General features: G+C 44.8%; 1 protein-coding gene across 21 annotated transcripts in view; it reads right to left on the bottom strand.

Moving 5' to 3' along the window:
- Nucleotides 1-27,174, bottom strand: part of LOC114870627 (calcium-activated potassium channel subunit alpha-1) — a 92,223-nt gene that overhangs the window by 27,455 nt on the left and 37,594 nt on the right. For 11 of the 21 annotated variants that reach the window (XM_055502410.1, XM_029175519.3, XM_029175520.3 and 8 more), the window contains exons 4-19: nucleotides 23,040-23,133; nucleotides 22,653-22,764; nucleotides 17,694-17,769; nucleotides 17,497-17,572; nucleotides 16,970-17,140; nucleotides 15,426-15,517; nucleotides 10,835-10,945; nucleotides 10,636-10,741; nucleotides 10,397-10,479; nucleotides 10,218-10,287; nucleotides 9,453-9,608; nucleotides 8,901-9,010; nucleotides 8,708-8,776; nucleotides 7,747-7,758; nucleotides 4,982-5,068; nucleotides 4,802-4,878 (exon numbers count right to left, since the gene is read on the bottom strand). In XM_055502410.1, the coding sequence (XP_055358385.1) occupies nucleotides 4,802-4,878; nucleotides 4,982-5,068; nucleotides 7,747-7,758; nucleotides 8,708-8,776; nucleotides 8,901-9,010; nucleotides 9,453-9,608; nucleotides 10,218-10,287; nucleotides 10,397-10,479; nucleotides 10,636-10,741; nucleotides 10,835-10,945; nucleotides 15,426-15,517; nucleotides 16,970-17,140; nucleotides 17,497-17,572; nucleotides 17,694-17,769; nucleotides 22,653-22,764; nucleotides 23,040-23,133 (1,502 nt within the window). Of the gene's footprint in view, nucleotides 1-571; nucleotides 746-3,503; nucleotides 3,513-4,801; nucleotides 4,879-4,981; nucleotides 5,069-7,746; nucleotides 7,759-8,707; nucleotides 8,777-8,900; nucleotides 9,011-9,452; nucleotides 9,609-10,217; nucleotides 10,288-10,396; nucleotides 10,480-10,635; nucleotides 10,742-10,834; nucleotides 10,946-15,425; nucleotides 15,518-16,969; nucleotides 17,141-17,496; nucleotides 17,573-17,693; nucleotides 17,770-18,318; nucleotides 20,320-22,652; nucleotides 22,765-23,039; nucleotides 23,134-27,174 lie in introns of those variants that run through there. The other 10 variants (XM_055502407.1, XM_029175530.3, XM_029175541.3 and 7 more) reach the window with 5 other exon arrangements.

Here is a 27,174-nt window from a genome sequence, read left to right as displayed (position 1 = left end):
CCTTACCTTTAACATGTATATAGACATTAACAGCAACGCTCCAATAGTGAAATTATCACACAACTGCATGACTGGTGCAGCATGCGGTAGCCACGTGTCTAACACCTACAGTACTGTACAGTACGGCAGCACCACAGATCCACACCACCAAGAACCCACTGCACAAACCAAACCATGTGAAATCATAACAAAATCATAATTAATAAAAAAAATTGATGATACAGTAGATAGATAGATAGATAGATAGATAGATAGATAGATAGATAGATAGATAGATAGATAGATAGATAGATAGATAGATAGATAGATAGATAGATAGATAGATAGATAGATAGATAGATAGATAGATAGATATCTAATAACAAAATATACATTAATCCATGTAAACCACAGCTACACAAACCATGGAAACACAATTAACGGATCACACCACGTGGACAACGTTACGAACACACATGTACATGTACAGTACCTCTGCGTGGTACAACACACGCACGCACGCACGCACACACACACACACAGGACGCACACCACAGACACGTAACAGCATGTGTTGGGCGGTGTAACTTACAGGCACGTAAAGTGGTTGCGCAATCATGAACAGAGACAGAGGAAAGTGGGTAGGCCCTCTGAAGGGTGTCCATGTTACTATGTACACTGCCTGACATGCAAGAGCAGTCGCGCTCTGAACGGCCGCAATCAAAACAACATGCCAGTTTCATTCGTTTGTAGACGGACATCTTGGCTACAGTCATGTTTTGGGATGAGAGGAGAGGAAAAGCAGCAGGTTAATGGCAAAAGGAGAAATATTCATCCAGGGGAAGTTGGAAGGTACCGTCATCAGAAAATGCAAGCCTTAGACTCCCGCTGCCACAGACTTGAGCCTCAGGTGAAATTTACACAATTCATTTGAGTCGTTTTTAGTAATTTAGCTGTTAATGAAATTTCACAATTTCAGAATTTAAAATAGTAAAACATTTTTTCCATGATTTCTCACTCATATATTGACTGAGAGGTCAAGCTGCGTGCTAAGGCTGTAACAAGTCAAAAGGCAAAACTATACCAGTGAGAGAGAAGGGTGAGGAGAAAGGGCAGAGGGTGGGAGGCATTCGGGGGGAACAGAGGCATGAGCAATGTCTTCAGCAGCAAACCTCATACAACGTTTCATACATTTGTACATCCTGTATCCATCTGGCTCGAGGAGTGGATCACGTACCTGTATCCCATCATGCAGCTGCGGAAGGTCTCTCGGAGGCATCGCACTATTTTCTACTCGCTAGATTTGCCGTTTCATGCTACATACATTCCAAACCTTCGGCTTCACCGCTCCACCCCCCCAGGGGAGGCTCCGTGTGCACGTGTGTTATGTATTCGGCTGCACGACATATACAGTATTGTTTGTCCATTAAAATCTAGACTCACCAATTAAATTGGCGTCATCCTGGTTCAGGTGAGATTGAATGTGAGGCTGTTGCTCTGTAGCTACTTAACTACTAGGCAGCCTGCATCCAAAAGACTTTAAAACACCTACTGTACATGTACTTTCTGTTTGTATGTGTGTGTGTGTGTGTGTTTGTGTGTGTGTGTGTGTGTGTGTGTGTGTGTAGTCCTGAACCCTGAGGGAAGTGGGAGTGAAAGATCCCAGAGTAGAATCTCTAGATTGCTGCGATCCTGGGCCAAAACAGTCCCTGGTCCCCATTCTCTCATTGCCGAGGTGCAAACAGGCAGCAGGCTAACGCTGTCACGTTCAAAAAAAATACAGAACATCCTGCACGAAGTGATGCGTTTGAGCATGTGGCCAAAGAAAGAATGGGAAGCGCAGATCCTGACTCGTGGGATGAAGGCATCAGGGACTGGTATATCCTGTGGCATGCACATTTGCCTTATGAGCATGTAAGACGCATGCATGGAAAGTGGTTCTGGTCTCAGCGGCGAGGGGGGGGGGGGCACAGACAGAACTGTTCACACTGATGAACCAGTTGTGGGGGGACGGCAGACAGGTGCAGCCAGGCTCGGGTCATGCTGAGATTTCTCCACGTCATTGTGTTTGGCTGAGGCAATTGGACACGTAGTATATGTACGTTACAGCGTGGGTTACTGACACATGGAGGGGGAGCAATGAACGACATACACAAAGACACACACGCACGCACGCACACGCACGCACACGCACGCACACATACAGACAATGTGTTTGACGTCTGGCCGACAAATACTGATATTTCGAGCTTCAGATTAAAAGGTGTTCATGTCCGGGCATTCCCTCATGGAGATTCAACATGCCGGCCCTGATGAACTGTCTGAATGGGTTTCCTGCTTTATATCCACCGAGGCACAACCTACTCAAACAGAAGCTATCAGGGTGCTTTGTTGAATGCAAAGGGACGTCCCAAAGCACCTTTCCGTATATCCCCATAAAGCATCCTCATTCAGCAGGAGTGCAAGGAAAGTGATGCTGAGGACACGACGCCGGCCGCCGAACTCCAATTACGCCGGAAAAGCTAGAGAGAACATTTAGGACATGGAATTTACTGTCCCAGTGCACGGGAGCACACATTTAGTCCTTGCATTTGTGCTGAACAAGCTTCAGGGATTTGAGTTTCCTCTACAGACATCACCATTTGAATGTGGCATTACGGGCCGTGATTCTGGCACAGCACCACCTCCTAGTGGCGACTTATTGTTATGACAGCTAATACTGTGATTTGCTGGTGGACTTTTAACCCAGTGCAGTGTTTCTTTCCTTTTTTGTTTTTTTTTGTTCATTGGTTAAAGGCCCGGCGACTGTCCAGGTTGGAAAAGGCGAACGACTAGTGCAGTGACATTTGGTTCTGAAGGGAACTGATGCTCTTTGAAACCTCTGCCCGAGCTGAGCGAGGACCCAGAGTTTAAGAGAGGGCTGAGATCACAGAGCGGGGGCAACGGGGAGACCAGATTGTTTTGATTGTGTTTTGGCAACATAACCGGTTAGGGTCTAAAGAATTACCCACAAGGCCATTTTCTGCTCTCTGAAATTACAGCCACACACAAAACTCCCTTTGACAGAAAGCAGAACAATTTAAATCTTAGCGGTCCTCGTTAACCCCCCCCCCCCCCACCCCCTTGTGTAAGCTCTTCAAAACATATTTGCTGTATGGCCTCTCAGATTTTCATTACGCACATCATAAAGGGAGTACAAGATTTGAGACAGGTCAGCTTCCAAGTGTCCAATATGAGTTTGGTTTAATGAGCGAGGGAAAGCTGCTGAGCTCATCAGCCGCATCGTTCCCAACGAGTCAGAACATCAGCTGACTGGGCCGGCGAGGCGGGAGGCCTGATGCAGGTGTGTTTTGGTTTTCGTCTGGTCTGAGCACAGTGTAGAAATGAGAGGCGAGGAGAGGGATGCAGAAGCTACACTGGGACATGCAACATAGATACTGTACAATATACTATTGGCTGAAGAGGGGGAAAAAACACTTGCACTGCACTCTGGGTAGTAGAAGACCCATTTTCATTTTACTCACAATAAATCACTACCAGCGAGTGGTTAAAATAAAGTGGCGTTTTCCAATGGCAGCAGGGAAGGAAATACATTAAAAGTGTGTCACTGGTCATAAAGAAACATGGGAAAAACAACAGAAGAGAACAGAACATGATAGAACAGACACACTAGAGGACGCACTTCCATTGCAGTAATGGAACTGTCATTTTTCTAAATGCAACTCTCTTGGTGGAAACAACTGTAATAAGATGAAACGCAATGTGGCGTCCATCACTGGAGTGTGAGGCATGGAGATATTAAGGAAGCAAACAGAAGTAAACAGTTTATCTAAATGAAACTAGAGTGTGAAAGGCCCGTCGACGCCATTGCGCTGGCAGAGCAAAAAATGGTGGGAATAATTGAGATGACACAGACAAAAGGAATGGACGGCGGGGATCTATTTTAGAAGCGGCCGTCGTCTCGACCGGGCTGCTGTAGTTGTCTGTGACCTTTTGTGGAAATATGGGATACTCACCTGAATTATTTATCCGGTGGCTAATGTGTCCTGACAAGCGACTACTGTACATAGGTCAGGTTAAACTCATGTCCTGCTCCTGCTCTAATGTTGTGTCTGCATTAAAAAGCAAGAAAACTATCTAGTTGATGTTTTATAATAAACTGAATTTAACAAGTAACATGGTACATATCAATGTAAAGTTCAGGACTAATAATAATATCTGAATATGCAACCTCATCAAAACTGAGAAGAATAGAACAATCTATGTGTAAAACTTTTTTTTATGAAGATGATAAGTATAATTTACTGACTAGGTGTAAACAAGTATAATTAAGGTACTTGACTTCTAAATATTCTTCTATTTAACAGAGGAAAATATGACTGTGAATGTTTTAAGAGTTCTCTTCTACTGGATATGTTTATTATTTTATTTTACCAAAATAACATTTTTATTTATTTTCATTTTTCCCTCAACAAGTGTCCAAATTGATCTGATTAGAAATAAACATTAAAGAAATAAACCTCATTATCTGCTCATTTACATTTGGATAAAGGGGAAAAAACAGTTATAGATGGAAACCTATAATTATTATAGGAAATGAAAATCAGTAACAGTGTATTGCCTTTCAACACTCAGAAAAACGAAGACAATGAAAGAACTTACAATGTACCTAATAAAACTCAACAGACTGACTGACTGACTGACTGACTGACTGACTGACTGACTGACTGACTGACTGACTGACTGACTGACTGACTGACAGACAGCTAGGATTGGGGGCACGTGGAAGGGAACACGGTGTCAGTGGACGAAAGCTACTCACGTCGTTTGCAGCCACACTTCTTGATCCTCTTAGGGTCGCTGATGTCGTCGTGACAAGCTTTGCAGTAGAAAAACGCTCTAAAAAAAGTGACGCAGCGAAGACGTTTAGCAACGTTATCAAAGTTATCAGTCTGACTCCTCACAGAGCGAGCGGTCGGTGGTTCCGCGGCGGCCCAGTTACCTCTTTACTTCTTTGGCGTCGCTGGCGATAAAGAATCCCAGCGTTCCCTCCTGCATCTTGACGTGGTTTCCCGGGTTGATGAGGATGCTGGGTAATCACAGGAATAGACACACGTGCTCATTAAGGGCTGGACAACGTTCGACCCATGTCCACAACATGCTAATCAAGAGGAATGGTACACACACTTGTCGAAGCCTTTAATCAGACCTGCGTTGTGCTTTTCACTCTTATTATATAGCATATAATCAGTTTCGCTTTTCAGAGCTTGCTTTTCTCCGATCTCTCGGCCTGTATTCTGATGTGATACTCACATGGATGGACAGAATGCGTGATAGCACATTGAATTTTAATTCTTTTCTAAGGAAAGGGGGACAGAGCGGCGTGGGTTGAAAGACAACGGCAGAAAGAATTAAAATCATGGCCATGGAGTGGCTTTAGTCTCAGCACCTAGTAAAAAACGAATGTCGTGATGGCCACTGAGACATGGCTGAAGTAGAGAGCATGTACAGAGGTGTCGGCGTCTCAGTCAGTGTCTGACACAGGGATGCAAGGGAATGAACAGCACGTTCCTCATCAGCTGGTTCAACACAACTGGTCTACGAGGCGCAAACTCCGGGAGAACTAGCAGTAGCAGCAGTAGCTCACTTGAACTACAGCATCAGTACAGTAATCACTTGCCTACTGTGGAGGTTTGGACGAGAAATGTGGCATAACACTCATTGTATTTATACTTCAATAGAGTACTGTAGTAAAATATATCAAAGCTTCGCTAACCATAAATACGGCTTAAATTACTCAAAGCGTTTTATCACGAGAGAATCAATTTATTGCCCTAAGCACTTAAAGCAACTGGCTGTATCATTCCCCATTAATTAGACTGAGACAAGGTGTAGAGATTAAACACACATACTGTACGCTCTCACACACACCCGCACACACACACACACCCTGGTCATTAATGGTTACCTGTGGGCAACAGTCATCAATGATGTGAGTGTGAACTACAAAATCAAAACACAGAAACCCACAAACCTATAAGGGTCACGCTCCTTCAAAATAAAAGCCCAGATGAAAGATGCTGATGTTTGGTCATCTGTAATAATGATATTTAGACTTTTCTCATCAGCGTGATTAAAATCTTGACATTTACTGTACAGTAACTAAAGTGATTTAGATCCGGTCGTAACACCAGCATCTGATACACCATATCTTTCCTCTGGGCTCTGGAAAAAGTTGCACTGGAGAAAGTAAACAAAATACAAAGGGAGCTATTGAATCCATGTCAATATTGGTGTGTGATCAAATTGCACCAGTCATGCAAATCTGATTTTTCTCTTCCCACACTGCAAACAAAGTAAGAGAGCATCGAACATCTACTGAGATTGAATGGCCCCCAGAGAAGTAAACGGGCACTGAGCCCGGCATGCTCTTTAGTCGAAACAAATGAAAGAAACAGATCTAGTCAAGACAGTTTCACAAACATTGCTGCCCAAATCTGAGATTTTACACGTGAATCTATCCGTGACAACTGTCCCCAGTCAGGCGCAAAGTGGTGAATAGAAGCTTAAAAAGCATCAAAACCTCATATTGTGAGCAACAAGGCAGGCATCAAACACCTCATGTGATAGTGTTCATAGCATGCAGTTACCAAACAGCATGAAGGAGACAATAATCAAACAGAAAGGCATAGCCACTGCAGCACAGGTATAAGGACAGGTACGTAGATGCAGACGGTTGCAGTAACTTCTGTGCAGTTGGATTGTTTCTCAAACACCAAACTGACAGGAAGTGACCTTACTTAGGAACATCTACTCGAGAGACGCACGAGCATGACTGTACATGGTGGCTGAGATACACAGAAAACACACACACACGCACAGTTGCTCAGAAACTCGAGCTCCTCTGTCTGGAGCCACACACACACTCACACACACACTCACACACACAAACGGGAACACATGCACAAATGGACACACGTTCAGCAGCGGGAAGATGAGGGCGTGATGGAATGTGAAAGGTGAAATGTGGGACACGCTTGAACTTTGTAGCCTACGGTTATTAAAAGTGTGTTTGGATGAACTTAGCGCTATCCAAAATCAACGGCTCCATGCCTGGTGTGTCTAATCATGAAAGGAAACAAAGGCTGGTGAGATGCTACTGGTGTGAATAAAGCATAAAAAAAGACATGCTTCATATCGGCCACTGACTACAGCAATGGTAGAAAATCAATTACTTTCAGGTTTAATAGTTAAACATATGAACTTTAAGATTTACAGTGCAGGTTTAGACATTATCCTCCTTAATCCAAGTCGATAAATTGAAAAGTATTGATCTGGAAATGTTTTAAAAAAACACCATGAGGGAAATAATTGGTTTGGCAAAGCTAACACACAGTAGAGGAACAACTGAGCAACACTGGAAAAAAAAGAACGGAAAGTGAGAAAAATAAACTAAGCGGAGGACAAAAACTGAAACGATCAAATAAGAGGTAGATATGGAGAGGGTGAGCGTTTGGCCTTGGTACACTGACAACAGCAAAGACAGAGAAACAGCACTTCTACAGACATGTCCAATTATCTATCCTCTCTCTGCCTGCAAAGAAGTTAGTGCATTAAGCACAAGGGACACCATAAAAAAGACTTAGAAAAAGGCCTGTGAGATAGTGTTTGGAAAAATATCCTGGGGGGGAAACTCCCAAAGTCAGAAGCTTTAAAGTGGTGGAGATTGGGTGGAACTTGGGAAGTAAGATAAGGTAGAGGGCATACCGCTTTCGGCTTCTGCAAACAACAAGAAAAAATCGCAAATCAAACAGTCATCATGAACATAAAAGAAGAGGAGAGTGTGACCTGTACTAACGAGCCGTTCTTGGCAACGTGAGATATAATTTACTCATGGCCGCTGACGTTGGTCCGATGGTGAGGTCCTCGCACCTAAAGATAGCTTCACTAAAAAAAGTGGAGGGCGGAACTGTGGCTTTAAGGCGTCTAGAGAGGTGGAAATAGTCGACTCAGGAAGAACTACGCCTGCTTGAAATGACTGAGGCCACAAAGATCATTACACAGATACAAATTTGGACGTAGGCGTAAATATGAACATCAATAATTGATTGTGATTGTGAATCGCAACGAGCGTCATTTGCCATGCCATCAGTCCAGCACACAAAAAAAGACTGACACAGGCGGATGGGGAGGGGTTGGTGGGTGGGGGGGGGGGGGGGGGGGGGGGGGGGGGGGGCGTGGCAATTGAGATTAGCAGAAAAATAGTATTTCATGTTATTAGTAACACGACTGATACTGATGCAGAGTCAGTAGTCGTCCGACAGAGTGAGCAGGGACACATGACATGAGATTCGAACGTGGGGCAAAATTAGCTTCGGTGTGAAAGTACCTCAAAGTCGAGGGCAAATAATCAGCAGACACGAACAGGGAAGTGAAGTGGATACTGCTACAGTGCATCACATTGTGCTAGTTTGAATGTGATTCGAATTTTTGCCAGATTGCCCATATAGCTCAGCAAACATTTACTAGTGCTACTAAACATCTCATCTGATTGCTATTGTGCACTGATGTTATTCAAAATGTCCTCCACCCACTTAGTGTCATCAAATGTAACATGAATATCAACAATGATAAAAGCTGCGGGGAGGATTCGAAGGGAAATAAAGTATTTTATTGAAAGAGACCCACAAAGCAGTTGTAGCCTGACGTTAGTGGAAGATATACAAACCTGCTCTCTCTCTGCTCAGACTTGTATTCGATGGCAATGAGCAGCAGCTTCAACTTCACGTAACACAGCCTGTAAAACATGTGCATTCATTAGGAGGCTGATACTGTACGTTGGCAGACGAGGCTTCCCTCAGGATCCTGAGCTACCTACCAGGGACTGTGGGCTTGCTGAGTGGGGCAGCAGTGATACTTACTCACAGACAGTGGGGAAGGAGAGGCCCACAAAGGCACTGGACAAATACTCTGTGTACATCTCATTAGCCACTCCTTCAAGATAATACTTCTGCCATGTGTCTTCTTCAATCTGACAGAGAAGAAAAAAAACATGCAGAGAAATGTTACATGTGACGATAATAACGAAAGCATGGTCTGCAAATGTTTCCCCACACAACATCAGCCTGGTCATTATAAAGGGATCCGTCATGTTCATGACATGAGAACAGCTCTTTGATGGAGACAAGCACCTCTTCAATTCTGAGCCCCAGAAACCCTGAACGGATTCCACATGACATGTCACGGTAAAAGATGATGTGCCAGAATGAGTGAAAACACTCTAACGGGAGACGTTCTCTGGGCGGAGATGTGCTGTTTTTGATAGATTTAGGACGTCTGTCGGCAGAGAACCAACTTCATCCACTTATTGTGCGCTCGCCTCCGATCTAACGATAAATCATCTCATTTTCCAAAAACGCAACTCGACATTTCATCGGCCCCCTACTACTGCAGTCTGTTAATCCCTGCGTTACCTCGATGAAGGACCTCATGGAGAAGAGGTTGGCTAACATTGTGGACAGGCCCTGGGCCAGACAGCTCTGGGCAATGAAGCCTGCCTTCAGCTCCGCCAGACAGATAGCATCGTCACCCTCCTTCCAGTTCCAGCTTGGAATGTTCAGCAGATGGGCCTTTAGAACACAGACAGAAGGTCACAAAGCTCCGATCATATTTCAGGACACACATTTGGGGGATTATGCTTATTGGAAAGTTGGCTGTAAAAATAAATCAATAAGAAGAGCCCTTGCATGTCTGTGTGGTAAACACAAAGTAAGTCAGCAGTTCTGAAAGAAATAAAATGGGCTCTGCTGAGCAGTCACAAGCGACAGACATGGACAGATGTTAAATGTTGTGGAGAAAAATGACTTAATTAATAAAATAAAAAGAGCTAAATAAAGAAATATATAAGGACGATTGCACTAAATGAGGTTCCTGTAACCAATCCTATTTTAGTCTGGGCTTAATACAGTACCAACCACCTAATTACATATATGGACACGGAAACACGGAAATAATTGAAAGTGGAAATGTATGAATGAATAATTTAATTCAGGAAATGTGGACAAAACGAATATATTAGAATAATAACGTGCATTTAGCAACCAGGCAAACTTTTACAAAGTTATATATGAGACCTTGAAAAAATTATTTTCTTATTCTTCTATGATTTAGGTTGATGTGTGTTTATTGGAAATGCGCAGATCTTGTGCTGTAGTAGTAGAGCTGAACTTACACCTTACCTTATTGTGATACTGTAGCATCTGTGTGATTATTCTGATCTTGGGGTGGTAGTTCTTGATCGAAATGACCCTACAAGGTGAAAGACGAGCAGACATAATGAACGGCAACCACGGACGGTGACCTGTGACTCTGAATTCTGTTCCTAACGCGTGTAAAGTGTTGAAAGAGGACACAACACCTCATGATGTTGGAGGCATCTTCAGCATCAGGATCTGCGCAGTATTTATTAGCAAGGATCAGACAAGCGTCCGCTGACTCGATCTACATGTAAAGGACCAAAGACCAGTGAGGTACAGTAACATTACAATACACATCATGTTATTGATACAACTGTGCTGTTCCTAAGTAACAAATAACAAAAAAAAGGTCCCACTGAAGATTAAAGGTCTGTGATGTTTCCAAAAGCACCAACTGTACCTTCACTCGAGCCAAATCGTGAGGGTTGAGAACAGATCCCTGGTAGAACTCTACTTGGGTGAAATGACGTTTGAACAAGGCTTCCAGCTCAAGATTAGGGGAAATACTAGCACAGAGAAAAGAGGATAGAGGTTACTTCATATATGAACAGCGTCGAGTGAGGACCTACACGTGACGAGCCAGAAAACGATTGACTTACTTATGGAGAAAAACAATTTCTACATTGACATCATCCCTGTCCTTGTGTAGGAAGTCTTTGAGGAAGTTGGAGACACTTTCGAGGGTAATATGACCACATACCACAATGTGCCTGAAAGGGGGGAAGAAATCATCTTGAGTGGGCAACATAAATCACTGCAGACGTTGGCATTTCTCCCAGAGATAATCAGTCAAACCAAAGCACTCCAACATCTAACTCAAATATAGACTGAAAAAAGCACACACGTCAAGAAACCTCTTTTCAAAGCAAACAAGTAAGTGAATTATATCTTTTTTGCCATAAAAGTGAATATTTTCCTCCACGTACAGAAAAGTGGTTGGATTCTGCAAGACAAGTGCAATCAAACACTCAACTAGGAGCCACTTCTAAAGTCCAAGACATAATCATACAGCCCACAGCGGCTGGTTTGTCATCCGTTCTCAATATAAGAAACGTCCCCTTAGCCAAAACCGCCTCTCTGTGAGCTGAATGGATGTTGACAAAGACATGCACATCAATATGCTCCCGCTTTAATACAGAACATTAGTGAAAACGTTCAAAGTGATTTGGAGGCCTGCGGTTGACACACATTCTAAACAGGGGCCTCGGAGCGTTTGACGGAGCCTGGCGGGATTCGGTGGGGCATTAGAGGAGGCGTCTGTCAGATGGAGCACGGGTTCATCATAGCATCAGGGAAGTGCCGTGCTGGACTGGAACCAGGTCCAAGTGAAAAGCCGTGGGCCCCGTTGTTCCCTACAGTAGGATCAACGGCGGAACCATCGCTAGAATTGCTTCCAGGTCCACCATAAAAGGTGTAACACTTCTATAAATATCAGATTTCAGTGTCCCAGAAGAGACAGAAATCACTTAGTGTACTTGCTCTTAGAATAAGAGGACTGTCTTATTTAATGAAACTGCAGCAGCAGTTACAAAGGCTGCCTGGAGACCAAGCTAAAAGCAATGGAAGCCTCCACATGACTACGACATCGTTACGATCTAGAGTGTAATCACACTAATCCGGGTTTAAAGACACTGTGTCCTTCGTTTGCACAGCGGCAGGCTGAGCTAGCCTTCCAGAGTTGAAGTTAAATGTCACCAAGTCGTACTGCCAAAACCCCAAATGAGAAATCCAAACATGCCCTGCTAGAATCAGGCTCCTATATTGACATGGATTACTGTGGACACTCAGCAGACACCCCAATTACCCGGCGGAGACCTGTAAAGCAGTCTGTGTAATGACAATAGTCCTGCTCAGCATGATGAGCCAGGAGACGACTGGAGGTTGGAGAGTCAGCAACTTTACACAATATATATGAAATAGGCTGCTTTTCCCAATAATAGATATTACAGTATATTTGTTAAATGTGATCAAACTACATTTGTTGTACAGTATATAGCAAAGTAGAAGAAAAAAGCTCTGGCAAAAACATTAACCTCTATCAGTTAATGTCTACGGGTTCAAAGGAAAGAGATGTTTATTGGTGTTAACTTTTCTGACACCTCCTGCTTAAAACCCAAAAAGTCAGAAGGATCGTGATGGACCAGGCGGGAGCGCTGGGAAAAGTAAGTGGCAGTTTGTGCATGTTGCAGGACATGATGGTCTAAACAGATGTGGCCCCGGCCCTCTAGGAGAACCCAGCGAGCCTGGCTGGCGGCGAGCACAGGGCTGTGTGGTCCCACAAGCTGATGAGCTGAGACGTCTGTGGGCGGCCAGCGGTAATCTGCATAAAGATGTTTCTCATTTCATGAAAAACATCGCTTCTCCAATTGTCAGTGCGCAGATGTCAGTAAATCATGTACAGTATGCTTTTGCTTTGTGTCAGGGTCCAAAGCATGAAACTGAAGGTGTAGAGGCCGTTGAGTGTCACTCAGAAGAACTTGGTATATCAGCAGCAGAACCTAAAAACGTGTTTCTGCCTCTGATTGAGCTGCTAAACTGAGTCTTTGTATTGAAAATATACAATGTTGATTCTATGCTTCACTTAAAAGGCGTCATTAAAACTGGCCTGCATCTACTGGCTTGATTCCCTCTTCTATGCCAGCGATGGTGTCAATTCAAATGTTGAGATCATCGTTAAACAGGAAACAGGGGAGGAATCGCAGATAATTCAAGCATTTATAATTGCCTCGAGAACTAAATACCAGTTCCTCTCCTCTGGTCAGCCTGGATTTACTGGGCATTTGAAACAAGTTCCTACTGGGATTAACACAGTCGCAGAATCCAAAAAAATAAGTGAAAAATAAAAAATACAGCATTGCAAGCAAACAATTGTTATTTCACAGGAAAACCAGACACGACTACCCATCGTCTACAGTAAGAAGTGGCACTGAATGCAAAGGGGAAAACAGAGCGTGCACATCGACATGCAGTCAAGGAACATCCGAGGATGTTTGTGGGGATGCACTGAAAACAAAATGAAGACACACACACACTCTCACACACAAAGCTCAAACACCAGCAACAGAGGTCATCCGCTTGGTACTACTGCTCTAATCCTTAGGTCACGGAGCATCGTAGCTGTATTCATCACGCTAAGGGCCGTGTGTTCATGGTGCCTCTGGGTCTGCGCACCCTCAAAGGTGTACAGCACGCTGTGGGTTCAGCCAGGGTGGAAGCCCAACGCCTGAGCCAATGCTAATGGAAACCACGGAGTCATAATGGAAACCACAGCTCCTCATTACTGTGTCAGCGCGCAGGGGCCGAGAGCCGTCGCGGCGTTCGATCCAGCGTGAGGGCCGTCTCGGCAGCCAGGCAGCAGGATCAAACGAGGGTGGCTTTTAAAATAGCTCCCACCGTATCATGACCTCATCGTTTGGACGCTTTTAATCACTCAGATACTTCTAATCTTCTAATCTCATTACCATGATAGATTTATTTTTGTGCTGACAGCTGCCTAAAGATAATGTACTCGAACGCCCCCATGGCGATTTTGAACCCGCATTGTGTCTATAGTGTTAGGTCCTACACATGTAAACACCAAAGAAAACCATATCAGGGTGATTACAGTAAGAGGCTTCTAGCATGTGTGTCTGGTGGGTTCCTCGTGATGATTACCATGTGTTTGAGCCATATGTCTAACCAGAAAGAGACACGGAAGGCTGCGCGGATGGACAAAATAAAGTGAGTTGGAGAAACTGGCTTCTCGTTTGACAAAGTCTGTCAGCACCCGTCCGTAAGTCTGGGCCCAGCTCGCTGGCCAAACGGAACATTTCATCAATCTTATCAACGTTCAAAAGCCACTTTACTGTGTGGTGCTGACTCCGTGGGATCTGCCCTTCAGCACAGAGTGATGAAACGAACGGAACAGAAAAATAAAAAGTAAAAACACATTGTCAGGTAGAGGAGAAAACAAAGCAGCAGATGAAGAGCAGGAGACGGGAGCAAGGAGACAGAGTCAGGCCTCCCTGTCCTGGACACACAACATCTGGACTGGAATGAACCTGTGTGCTGAGCATCAGTGAGGTTTGAGCCACGAGGGAAGGAAAGCTACACAATAAGCACTGCAAATGACACACAGGACCCTCCACCACCACACCAACACCAGGATCAGGCGAGCACCAGGAAGCAGGCAGGTGGAGCATGAAGCAAAAAACCACTGGGAACCTCCAGTGGGAGCGAGGCATCCAGCATTCAGGGTGTGGGAGCTGACTGAAGATCAGGGCCAGAGTCATGTCAAGCACTGAGAACGCCATGGGCGAGCGGCGACAGACAGCCGGTGACGGGATGGCTTTTTCATAGAGTTTGCGGACAATGAAAAAGTCAGAGAGTGCAGGTCACTGAGGGCATGCCAGACATTATGCAGCGGAAGAGAAGTAACTCCACAGGCGTGCAGACGAACTCAAGCGGAATGGAACGAGACGAGAGACAGAATCCTGCAATGGTCATTGAGATTGATGATGCTTGGAAGGACCACCAATAATAATGCACTTGCAGATGTTTAGTTTTTCTAATATTTTTTTATCCCCACTCTTAAGACTGTATTAATGAGCCTGGATCACAATAAAATTAAAAGTGGGACCACACATTCGGGCACGGACATTCACTGCACAGAGGCACCACAGGTTAGTGTACTGCAGCTCTAGTCATGGAAGCTCTATTCTCCAAATTAAAATAAGGTGCAACACGGGACAGGGGGGGGGGGCGAAAAAAATAAATAAGATGGCACACGGATGAAAGCTCAGAGAGAGAGAGAGAGCCCGAGAGAGGTAGACAGAGAAAAGCAACAACAAAAAGAGAGAGAGAGCGTGGGGGCATGGACATGTGCAACCTAATGGCCAAGGTCTCCAGTCACGCAGTGTGACTTGCTGTCAGAATGCAACTTTACTGCTCTAACCCCCAGTATGTAAACTTCGGGGCACGGGGTGCACTTAAAGTCACACAACCACACCTTGTCTGGATTTGAACTTACTTTCTGCCTCTGGTCGAGTTATAACTCCCTCCGTATTTCTTCCGATTAAGGATGAGAGCAGCAATTTCTGGCACGTAGCGAGCAAACATGGCCTACATGCATGGAACAGAAAAAAGAAAATAGCATGCAGAGAGGGTTCTACCGCACACAGAAAAAACAGCAGAACCATCTGGAATACTTACTTTCTCCCATTAACCGCACTATAGGAACCACCATATTTCTTGCGGTTTCCTATTAACTCTATGATTTCAGGGACGTAGCTGGCAAACATGGCCTAAGGAGGAGATAGAAGCAGAGGAGAGACTAAAAAAGAGACTAATACGCCGCAGAGTGGGAAACTGCTGCATTATTCCAGATTTCTGACTTTGCTGTGGAAATAGTGCAAACTTTAAAGTGACAGACATAATAATATGCCCTAAAAAACTGTTTGTTTTGAGGAAAAAAAAGCCTCAGTTTTTAAAGGGGGTGAAGTTTTTGAAGGGTGAAATTTTGTCACAGCCGATAAAGTGAGTCTGCGACAACAGGTAAAACCTTTTATTGTTTTTTTTAAGCTGAGGGAATTATTAAAACCTATGTGCCATGTTTTGTCCAACAAACACAGATCACCTGGCAGGTTGATTTGAATAGGCCCACCTGATGGTCCACAGCTGCAAAACACATTGCGACTCATTTGCTGGGCTTGAAAATGAGCTGGATGCATTTTGCAAATTTTCGCAGCCTGTCGTGTTTCGCGTTAGCAACTAACTCACTGACACTAATGTATCTGCAACGAGGAATGAGTGCTGTCAGATCGTGCAGACCCACACGATGCAAGTAATAATGTGAAATGACGTAAGGTTGATGTGATTGGTGGCTTTAAAATACTTTCGGCCTGCAGTCATTACTTAGCCACGTCTCCCGCTGGGTAGCAGCTCCAAGGACTAGCTTAAAGACTTCCAGAACTCTCAGCGCCGGGGAAAAAACACAAACTATCACCATGACCACGACGAGGTACACATCTACACAGCTGCAGGTCGTCGCTGCATGAGAGAAGAATGGCCGTAACTGTGATCTGGCCTGATCCTGTCATTTTATGGTTGGGGAAGATGGAGAGGCTGTGTTTTAGTGTGTGTGTGTGTGTGTGTGTGTGTGTGTGTGTGTGTGTGTGTGTGTGTGTGTGTGTGTGTCTCTGCACCTATGCGTGCTCATGTGTGAGTGTCTGCGCTAGTGGTGGCCCAACAGGACGCTAGATCAGAGCAAAGTGAAAGGGAGGCTGCTGTTGCTATGGTAACAGTCAGGCTGGCCTAAGCCTCATCTCCCTGCCCCTGTGTTTGTTGGAATAGTGGAAGGAGACACGGGAGGAAGGGTGTCCTGAAACCGCAACTGCTTTTAAGAGAACAGTAACAACATTATCAGAGTCAAACAAATGGAGGAATAATACACAAGGGAGGAGACAAAGGAGCTCAAAGTACTACAGTACTACACTAGACAAGATACAACAGGCTAAACAACTACGCTATGACAAAGTCATAACACCTAACAGACGGCAGTGCTAACAATTTAGCATTTTGACAAAATATCATCATATATACATCATATTACAAATCTTTCTCTTTCAATGCATTTAAATGCATAATTATTAATTCCTTCTATTGTTTCAAACATTTTTATGCGCATCTATTGAGGGGAACAGGCAGGATTTAGGACAGGGAAAAGAGAGAAGGGAGAAGACAAAGCCTGATTTTACCAAACCACCGAGGATGAAGAAGACCATGAACAGGCGCCCCAGGGTGGTTTTTGCATAGACGTCCCCGTAGCCCACTGTGGACATCGTCACCATCAGCAAGTAGACACATTCCCAGTAGGAAAGTGACTGGGAATTTTCAAAATTTTCCCAAGGATCCCCTGAGTTTTCCACCTAGAATGTTGAGATGACAGGAGAACGACTACTCATCCATAGAGCTTAGGCTGCCATCTAGTGGTTAAACGGTTTAATGCATGATAACTTGTTATGGATGTAAAATCTATTACATAGAGTAACATCACTTTTTCATAATTATTTTGGCTTATTTTTTAAATAAACAGCTGCAATAACAACTTCCTGGTTTACAATTGTAGTGATGATTTAAAGGCCTTTAAACTAAAAGGTTTGTTTCCTTCCTGTGGATTAAACTATGTTTTATATCGCACCAGGTTTTAATGAATTAAAAGCTTTTGTATGCTTTGCTGGCATAGAAGAAAAGACCCCACTGCCCTTTACATCTGTCTACTTACCAGATGTATAAATCCAGCAGCTGTGAGCCATGTGCTTATGAAGATGGAACACAGGTTCACCAGCTTGATGGAATTGCTGGGAAGATGAAGGAGAATCAGCATCAAACTGTCACCAACTCAGATTCACAAGAAAACCAGGCTTCTTTGTTTTTAGTCTTGACATTGGTTGTTGATGATAAGTGATGCATTTAGAATACCTTGTTTTGAGGATGTTCAAAAACTGTAGGATTTCCGAGAACTGTATCAGCCTTAGTGCTCTCAGGAATCTCAAGCCTGCGAGAGAAGACAAACAAAGACATAAAGAGGATTAGAACAAGCTGAACAAGTGATGGACCTTCACGTCACGTTCAAATTCATGCATTTATCCGCTAGTTTGTCCGTTAGCAGAGATGTTTTGGTGGCAGGTTCATGGAGTGGTGTCGAGAAGAGTTTCCTGTCACACTTGAGCATAAGCACAGAGCAAAGCAGAGTTTATTAAGTGTGGAAGACGACAGAAAACGATAAAAAAAAAAAAAAACAGCTTTTATTCTAGGTGGAATTATTTATGCACTCAAACATGTCGCTAGGAACATTATGTGGCCTACTTTACATGAGCTCCGATCTGAATCAAAGAGCAGCTCGCCCAGGGATTACGGAACAATGTAACACCTGCCTCATTGTCTTTTTACATAACGCGGCTGATCCCATGCAGCGTGTGTTTGCGCAGAGACCAGACGTGTCACTTTCTGTGATTGAACATTCCTCAGTCACGTCTCCTGTCGAGGCAACGATCAGTGTGAACAGCGTGGGCGTGTGTCCTACTGTATGCTGGCTTGGCCTTACTCCAGTTAGCGAGGACGCGCACGCAGGACCGGACGGAACGGAAGTATCCCCTCTGCCTCCGTCTCTCCTGCCGCCTGCGACGGATCTGCCTCACCCTGTACCCGTTCTGGAAGAGCTCGCCACACGACTTCTTGCGCCTCCGCGTGTCCTGGGGGGTCTCCGGAATAGTTTCGCTGGGCGTCCGCCGGTACACGAGGAGTTTAGTGGGGATCATTGTCTCAGACTAAACCAAAAATGAAACTAAAAGCAAAAAATAATAATTCCTTTCAGGAAGATTTCCAAAAGGAAAAAGGTCAAGAAATGATTCCAAGACGAACAAAGCCACACTGTCCAGTTGGATGAAGCGTAACTCCTCCACAGTAGTACAACTTTAACATAAAAAAAAAAAAAATCAGGTTCTCCCAGACGAGCTGAAGCAGACAGTGTATTGTCTAATCACGTCAGTCACGCCGGCGACTGTGTCTCTGTGAGCAAAGTGTCAGCTCTAATATACGTGTTTTTCCCCCCGTTGCTGGTTCAGTGCCTTTAATCCTCCACAACCCAAACAGATTTACCTTTCTGGTGGCCTTTTGCTGCTTTACTATTAACACTCTAAAGCCGCGGCCCCATCAACGCACAGCTGTGAGTAATCTGTTTGTCTAAAACAAAGACAACAACGTTTCCCGGGATTAGCGGCGACAAAAATAATGCAAAACAAAAAGAATAATCCTGACTTAAAAATAACTGACCCGAACTCAAACAATCCCCCAGTGACACGGAGAAAAGTCTGTTTGTCGCTGTGAACACAATCTCAAGGTCACTGACTTCCAGGTGTTGTGAAACACTGCTACCGCTGATGTTATCGCATTAGAATACAAAATTTTACATCACAAAGGCACAAAAAGAGCATCAGCAACCCTCAAGTTCTTCAAATCATCAACTTCCTACAATGGTTCCCTTTACTGTACATCATACAAATTTCAAATATAAACACTACTCAGCCCATAAGATCTAATAATATTTCATTTGGTTTTCCTGTTTTAGATGAACAGATTATCATATGATACAGTTAAGTGGGTCAACTCAAATACAGCAATTAAATCCTGCCTCATTTTGAACTGAACCTTGGTTGATGCTGCACTTACTGCAAGTAAGGCATACGAGCACTTAGTTCACCAGCGGTGGTTACAAAAACATCTGTCACAAAGGGATGATACTCTCAAATTACCCCAAATGTTTCTTGAGACAAAAATCTCATCTCATATCTCATCTCATTTTCCTACGCAGTAAATCTAGTGGTACTGTAAAGTAGTCAACTAGCGGCACTAGTTCGTGTGACACATGCAGCATAACGCTCAATGAAACACATGTTCTTGTCTGAAAAATCCCTTTCCCACAAACTCCAAATCCTCTTGCACACACGCACGTGTCAGCATCTGGTCAGATGTTCATTCAAAAAGTTCCTTTTTTTCTCTCTCTCTTCATTGAGGCTTTGCGAGCCGGAGCGCGGCCTCTGGGTCACGTGTTCTGGCAGCGAAGCCTTGTGGGACCTTTTATCAATCAGCAGTCTGGGATGGTTCATCTGGGATAATACTGACAGTCAACCCAGCCGGGATTAGATTATACAACGCTACACTTCCTCTCTCACACACGCACAGATTTCCCTCTGGACATTTGGCCTGATATGTCACACTCAGACGGCCGAATATACAGTATGTGAAGCGTTTGTGTTTGTTAGATTGGTAACTAGACCTCACTTCACTTCCTTTTCTTTCTATATGACCATGCACACATATGGGCGAGCCTCATGCCGGATCTACCAGTGTTTGGCATCAACAAACGATACACTAACCCGCCACTAGGAGGCAGTAGCAAGTTGTCTTCAAAGCCGTGCCTGTAGGCTACAACTGTACTGTACATCCTCAAAGGCTGTGCGACTTCATCAGCAATATTCACAAAACAGCATCAACCGAAGGCAGACTGGAAAAAATTCACAATGGGATTTTAAGACATCTCTATATTCTTACATTATCGTTTACATTTCCACAGTAGCTACACTAGAACCTCTCTAAGTATATGCTATTCCTACACATCAACGACTCTCACGGGGGCTTTTCTAGTTAAAGCGGTTCAAGGAGATTAATTCCTTTTTCCAAAGGAGGACTCCGAGTGGCCTCCTCGATTAGCCGCGCGTCGCTCTCCTCCTTTTAATCAATGTCTAATTTGCAAAGGCAGGGAACACGACTTGAAAAGCACACAGCCGACACTGCTCAGGCGCAGAGTGGGCGATCGCCTTACCGCTCGGGCCAGAGCCCCTATTAGTGGGATTTTCATTACCTGAGCGCACCTGGACCACGGCTGAGGCAGTGAAACGAGAGGCGCGATGGGGTAAGTATGATGGATTAGAGCGGCGGCGGTGTGGGTTACCTGTGCTGAATGGAATGAAAAGACGCACTTATCCAGCGGACATTAGCACAACACACACTCTCACTGGCCACTGGAGCAGTTCACTGAATGGAGCACAAACCGTGGATGTGCATGAGGGCGTTCTGTATAGATGTAGGCCTAATGAGCTTTGCATGTCATTAATACTGTATACAGTGAACTGATTGGCAGGATTAATGCATTTCATCAGTCGGTTACCTTCCTGTTGCTGTACATCCTCATTTCCATCATAATACAAGCAATAAGCAGCTTGACATGTTTCCTGTCCCAAGTCCTCCGAGCCTGAATATTAAACGACACGTTCAGGGCCCTATTAGTATTCTGGAAGCCATCAGCTGCCTGCGATGGAACATCATATCTTACAGCGAATCTACACGCTGTTAATTTTATAACCGAGCCTTTGCAAGACTATACGTCCTGTACTGGAGCCCTTCACACACACGGACAGGCGTGAAGCCAGTAAACAGACACTTGAGTAGTGGCAGATGGTTCTGTTGCTACACACTGTACTACACTGCGGTTGTTTATATGGAAACCGCAAGATGCAAAGATGCATCGGACCTTGAGGTTTTTGCAATTAGCAGAGGTCTCAACAACAGATTTCCACTAACAGCGGCTGTGTGGACACAGCTTCTCGCCCCACGGCCGCTCACAGCGCTTCGCCTTCTGCACCAGCTCAAGGAGCAGGACATTTTATAATCACAGGTAATTATTCGGTGCAGAATGCCAAGCGGCAGCCAGACCAGAGTTTCACGGCCTTTCATCATCCTCATCAAGGCCCTCGCAGGATGAGATGAGGACACCGTGCATCATGGGTAGCAGTATCACTTGCAGATACCTAATTGAGTTTATTCTGTGAGTAACTCATGGATCACTAGAAGCTCCTTAAAAACATCATCATCCCAAAGATCAGACTTCTACAGCTTAATCTCCTTTCACTTTATTTCTTTCTCTTTTTTTGGTGTACGGACATGAATAATGTGCAGCCACAGTTTCAAATTGTCAAGCTTTAGGGTTATTATATTATATTTAGGATTAGCTGGATTATATAAGGTGATATAAGATGCACTGTAGATATTAATGCTTTCATTAATAATGTACCAATTTACTGGTTGTAGGCAAAAAATATTTAGTTTTTTAGCCAATGTGATTTTTAGTCTGACATTGTATAAAATAAAGAACAAATCCTACAACCACAAACTAAATCTGGAATAATTGTAAAATCTATAATCGATCTTTAAAAGACAAAACAGACACTGAGAAATTCGTTTTACTGCAGTGTATCATTCTGAGCGCTGAGGAAAGTAGGTCGTTATATAATGCAGGTTAGGGTGTTTTCCAGTCTGCTCATGCAAGAGCGTGTGTGTGTGTGTGTGTGTGTGTGTGTGTGTGTGTGTGTGTGTGAGGATAACACATGCTTTTTGTGTGCTTCCTCTCCAAACTGTGAATGAGACCCATTAGGCGGCAGTTATGGGGGGCTGTGAGGTGTTCCAGGTGCAATGCCTCAATACAGCAATTACCAATGAGTCTGAAACAACAAGCGCACACACGCACACACACAGGCGCAGTCACTCCCGCTCCCATTAGCCCATCCACTCTGTGTCTGTGTTCCCTGAGACATCAGAGGAACCCAGCCCTGTCACTTTCAATGAGGAGGAAAAGTTGACTGCAGCCCCGGGCGGCAGGGTCTCAGAGACACACTCCCAGTAATGGTGAGACACGGGGGCGACTGGGAGGCAGAGGGAGAGACAGCGAGTGATAAAAGGGGGATGACGTGTGAAGATAGAGAGCCCAAAGAGATGGGAGAGGAGGAGTGGTGCCATGACGGTACTAAATAAATAAATGTGTAGGGAAAGCGGGAAGAGCCCCGAACTAGAGAATGGCTTCATGAAACATGGAGGCGGACTTACCCAGCCAGCTTCTGTTTAAGTAGACAGAGACAAACACGGGAGGCACAGTGAAGAAGTCGACCACTGAGTTGACCTCCAGCCAGAACCACAGTTTATCATTGGCTGCTATAAACTGTCAAAGGAAACAGATGTCATGTTATTGTGACTGTGCGGACGGATGTCGAACACATACTGTATAGACGTAGGACAGCGGCTCCAGCGCTCGCTGAGTCACAGGAGCGGCCGGTGCCGTAAGCAGCTTGTGAGTTTATTCATTCATTCATTCAGGACGCTGGGTGTGCGTCTGCACCGCCGCACGACTCTGCAGCGCTGCAGAGTGTGGAGACGTGGTCTGTTTGTGTGTTGTGTTGGGTTGTGTTGTGTTGTGCTGTGTGATGCGGTGCTTACCCGCAGGCCAAAGTAAAGGAGGAAGAAGACGTTGAAGGCCATGTCGATTTGTAACGTGAAGTCTTTGTAGAAGTTCTGGCAGGATTCTATAGGACTGGAGGACAGAGACGGAGAGACAGGAAAACCTTAATATAGGGTTAAATCCTAATTCATTCCTAACAGGAACACACAAGTTTCAGCTTCCTGTTTTAACTCCTGCACGACAGCCTTCCTTGAATGTGATGTACTGAGTGATGCTTTCCTTTGCTGGGTTTCTGTGAGCCCAGGGTGCCGCAGACCTCAGCCTGGCGTCAGTCACTAATGAAATAAATATACAGGCGGAGGCTGGCAGCGAAGAGCGGGCGCTTTGATGTGACGCCGCGTTCACGGCGCATAAATTATTCACAGTCTGTCAAACGTAATGACAAATATCCCCTCGTACGGCGCAAACTCTACTCGGAGACAGAAGAGGAGACTCCATTAAAGGTGGAGCAGCGACTGTAGCTGGATGTAAAAAACAAAAAAAACAAAGCTGAAGATAAATGAGCCGCGATGTGTCTGGACTGTCACATAATCCATCTTCACGTTTACCTTGTGATCATTACCCATTAGCCGGGTGGATATTCTGTACACAAGCAATAACAGGCCGAATGCCCACCTCATCCTTCACTTGCTCATAGGACTCTGGGCTTTTGCTCCAGAGTAATGAGGAAACCCCAGCGTGGGTAAACATGAGCGTGTTCGTGTTCAACCTGCTATAGGAGACTACTGAATGGACAGGCAGGGGAATGCACCCAGGGCCATTGTCAAATGTGTCAGGTCCAGAGTGAACTTTATTGCTTGATCGAGGGGAGCGAGGTCGTATCATATCATCCAGTTAACATCAAATACTTAATCACATGATGACCCATTCGTGTGGATGACTGAGCGCCGTCATGCCGGAGAAGATGAAGTGCTCCAGGAGGATGACCCAGCTTCTAATCCATGCCTTGTGCGTATCCTACAGGCCAATGCGATCTTTAGGACCATGTAAAACTCTGGCCCACGTCCAAGACAATTACACTGAGTGTAGTTTGTGCATTTTTATGAAGCACTTGTTTAAATTAAGTGACATTATTTGGTTGAAAGGGTTTTTCCTCATATCAGAAAGTTAATTTGCTCCCGACCCTTCAAAGAAGTTGATCTGGCCTGAATGCTACATTCTTTACTCACCACAAGCCTGTTTATAATGTGCTATGAAACAAAAACTGTGAATCACACATAGACACATAGAGCTGATGCATATACACAACTTTCCCATCTAATCTAATCCCTGGTTAAAAACAGTAGCCTCCAGGTTAATTGGGATGTCTTCCACCCATACAGCATACATCATATACTGGTGTTTGTTGCAGCTAACCCTGCAACACACACACACACACACACACACACACACACACACACACACACACACACACACACACACACACACACACACACACACACACACACACACACAGATGGTGCACACTCAAGACACCATTTGGAGTGGTTATTTCCCTTTGGGCCCAGCTCTGGCCTAATTCTGAATAACCGCTCATCTACAGCCATGTGACCCAAAGCATCCTCCATAACAAAGGGAGCACGGATGTGCACGGTACGCGCTGAGCGCTGCCTTGACTCTGCATCACTGAGGCAACACAATGGCTACAATGGGAACATTTTAATTAAGTCATTTGGCACAATCAGTGTTTGATAGTAAAAATTATTATTAACTAAAGAAGTAGGAAGATGTATCAGGCAGACGTGAGGTTTCAGAAGCAAATTACAATGAGGTGCGTGAAGCTTATAGATGTAAAGGTGGATGTGACTTGTGTGTGTTCTCTGACAGGTACGATGTCAACATAAGCTGCATCAAGGTTAAATGTCCCTGTAATAAACGAGGAATTCAACCCTGATTTCAACTGTGCTTTCAGTGTCACATCACAACAACAAAGGAGTCCTTCAGAATATGAGTCAGAGGTTACACCAGCTTCCTGATGAGAAGGAGAGATAAAAAAAGAGGTGGAGAAAGAAGGAGTGACAGTGAAAGGAAGAGGAACAAAGCTCCCAGAAGAACTGGAGACAATTTGTCTCTATATATATAGCACACAATGCTAGTTTTAGGCCACATGGAAATTGCCTGGAGATTCCTGGGCTTCTGTGATAAACTCTAGTCGTCTTATGTTTGACTCGGTGAGCGCTCACATCCCGCTGCTTAAGAGCTCTGATTTCCTGGGGGAAGGCTGCAGAGCACCGGGGTCTATTTCAGGACATTAAACGTTCCCTCGCATTAGCCTCCTCCGACCGGGAGCCGCAACCAGAGCGCTAGGACTCGCTCATTCACAAGGGCAAAGATGATGGCGATGACGACGGCCTAAAAATAGCCGCCGCCGAACACCTTCAGTCCGTCGACAGGAGCCCGCCCTTCAGTAGCCTGCACACGACCTTGGCAGCGGCCGCCCCCTGAGAATGAGTCCCCTTGGAATGAGGTTAGAAACTCATTTCCCGGCAATTCAAATCACAGCATTTCAGGCTACGAGCTTTTAAAATCAGATTCGGGGACGACTGGTCGTAGGCGCTGTGTTTTTCCTGAGGAGAGAGCGGGGAGCGTGTGAGAGCAGCAGGGAGGGGCGCCACGGGCTGAAAGGTCAGTTCAGTGAATGACTGATTTGGGGTAAGGCACCGTCACTAAAAGGAGGAACGCATACAAGGACGCTCGATAAATAAAACATCCCCACGGAGCCCGAAAATAGAAGGCTCGAAAAACATCAGGGGCCAGTGAGTTAAAATAGCCCAAAAAGTGTCAAATAAGGCTCAAATGAGAGAGGGTTCAAAGAATAGGGAACACAAATCCTGTGTTTATATGTCATACAGCATGTGAAAGGACAAAGGGTTAAACCATCCTCTTTGAATCCAAAGGCCTCAGATGATTCAAGTTTTATTTGGGGTTCCTTTAGGTGACTGACTGTATTGAGAGAGAGGCTCTAAAAATAGCCCCTCCGCTCAGCATTGTGGGAAATCAGACGGCTTTTTGTATTCACCAAGTTTGACAAACAAACTGGACCATTCACCGCGAGTGCTCGCACCAGAAAGGGATCTCCACAGCGAATTGGCCAATCATCTCCGCACAACTGTCTATAATTAGGCTTCAGGGCTTCATGCCATGAATCCGCATTAACAGACTCTCATTAAAATAACACTTCGGGGCTAACATGTTCTAGCAGCACACTAATGCACATCCCCACCACATGTGGACTTTAAAAAGCCGCAGACGTCGGAAGCAATTAAAAAGGTTCATTTTCTGCAGCATCTGATGTTCCATATGTCAAAAAGCTCATTATCCAACAGTGCGATGCTGACATTTAATAATCTCTCATTTCTCTGAGTATTTGTTAATAATAACTCTTTGAGGGTCTGTCTTTTAGAATTAGAAAATCTCCATGAATGCCATTTAGGCTCAAGTGGGTTTCATCTGCTGAAGGTTTGATTTGCTACAAGCAACCAGTCAAAACTCTCCTTCACCGCCACACTCTGCCAGGCCTGTCTCACCGCTCAGACATATTTCTCACCTTACCTCATTAATTAGTCATTAGGCACTGTTTCTTTTTTCAGTGCTGACATTGATCACCCGCTAATGATAGAGTTACCAGAGCAGCCTGTGGCCCGAAAGGCCTCTGACACAGGCAAAATCCAGTTCCCGTGGATCTGCGAGCCACCGTGACAATGCAAGCGCGCCCATGTGACAGTCCGCATGCGTGGCAGGAAGGGATGGAGAGAGCGGAGAGAAATAGCAGCAGAAGTGGAGCAGGAACAAGGGCGTCCCTTTAAGAGGAGCCTGCAGAGACTTTGTCCTACATTTGTTTGTTTCATGGGAGGAGGAAAATGAAGGGATGAGAGCTGAGGGCTGAGCCAAGGTATTAAGGCTAATTTAAACAGGGACGCACGAGGATGCAGCAGCCTCCCATTGAAAAATCACCAAAATAGATTGAGTTTGGCGAAGTGGCGTTTGCGGCAGAGGGGAAGCGGGAAAAGGCTGCGTTTCATCAAGCTTGGAACTGGAAAAACAACATTTTCATAAAGCCAGAAACAAAACAATCCTGGTACAAACGACCAGAAGTGTGTGTGTGTGTGTGTG

Source organism: Betta splendens, chromosome 15 (genome assembly GCF_900634795.4).
Source record: "Betta splendens chromosome 15, fBetSpl5.4, whole genome shotgun sequence".
Taxonomy (NCBI): domain Eukaryota; kingdom Metazoa; phylum Chordata; class Actinopteri; order Anabantiformes; family Osphronemidae; genus Betta; species Betta splendens.
Note: the sequence above shows the minus strand (reverse complement) of the source record. Positions and strands in the feature narration are given on the sequence as shown.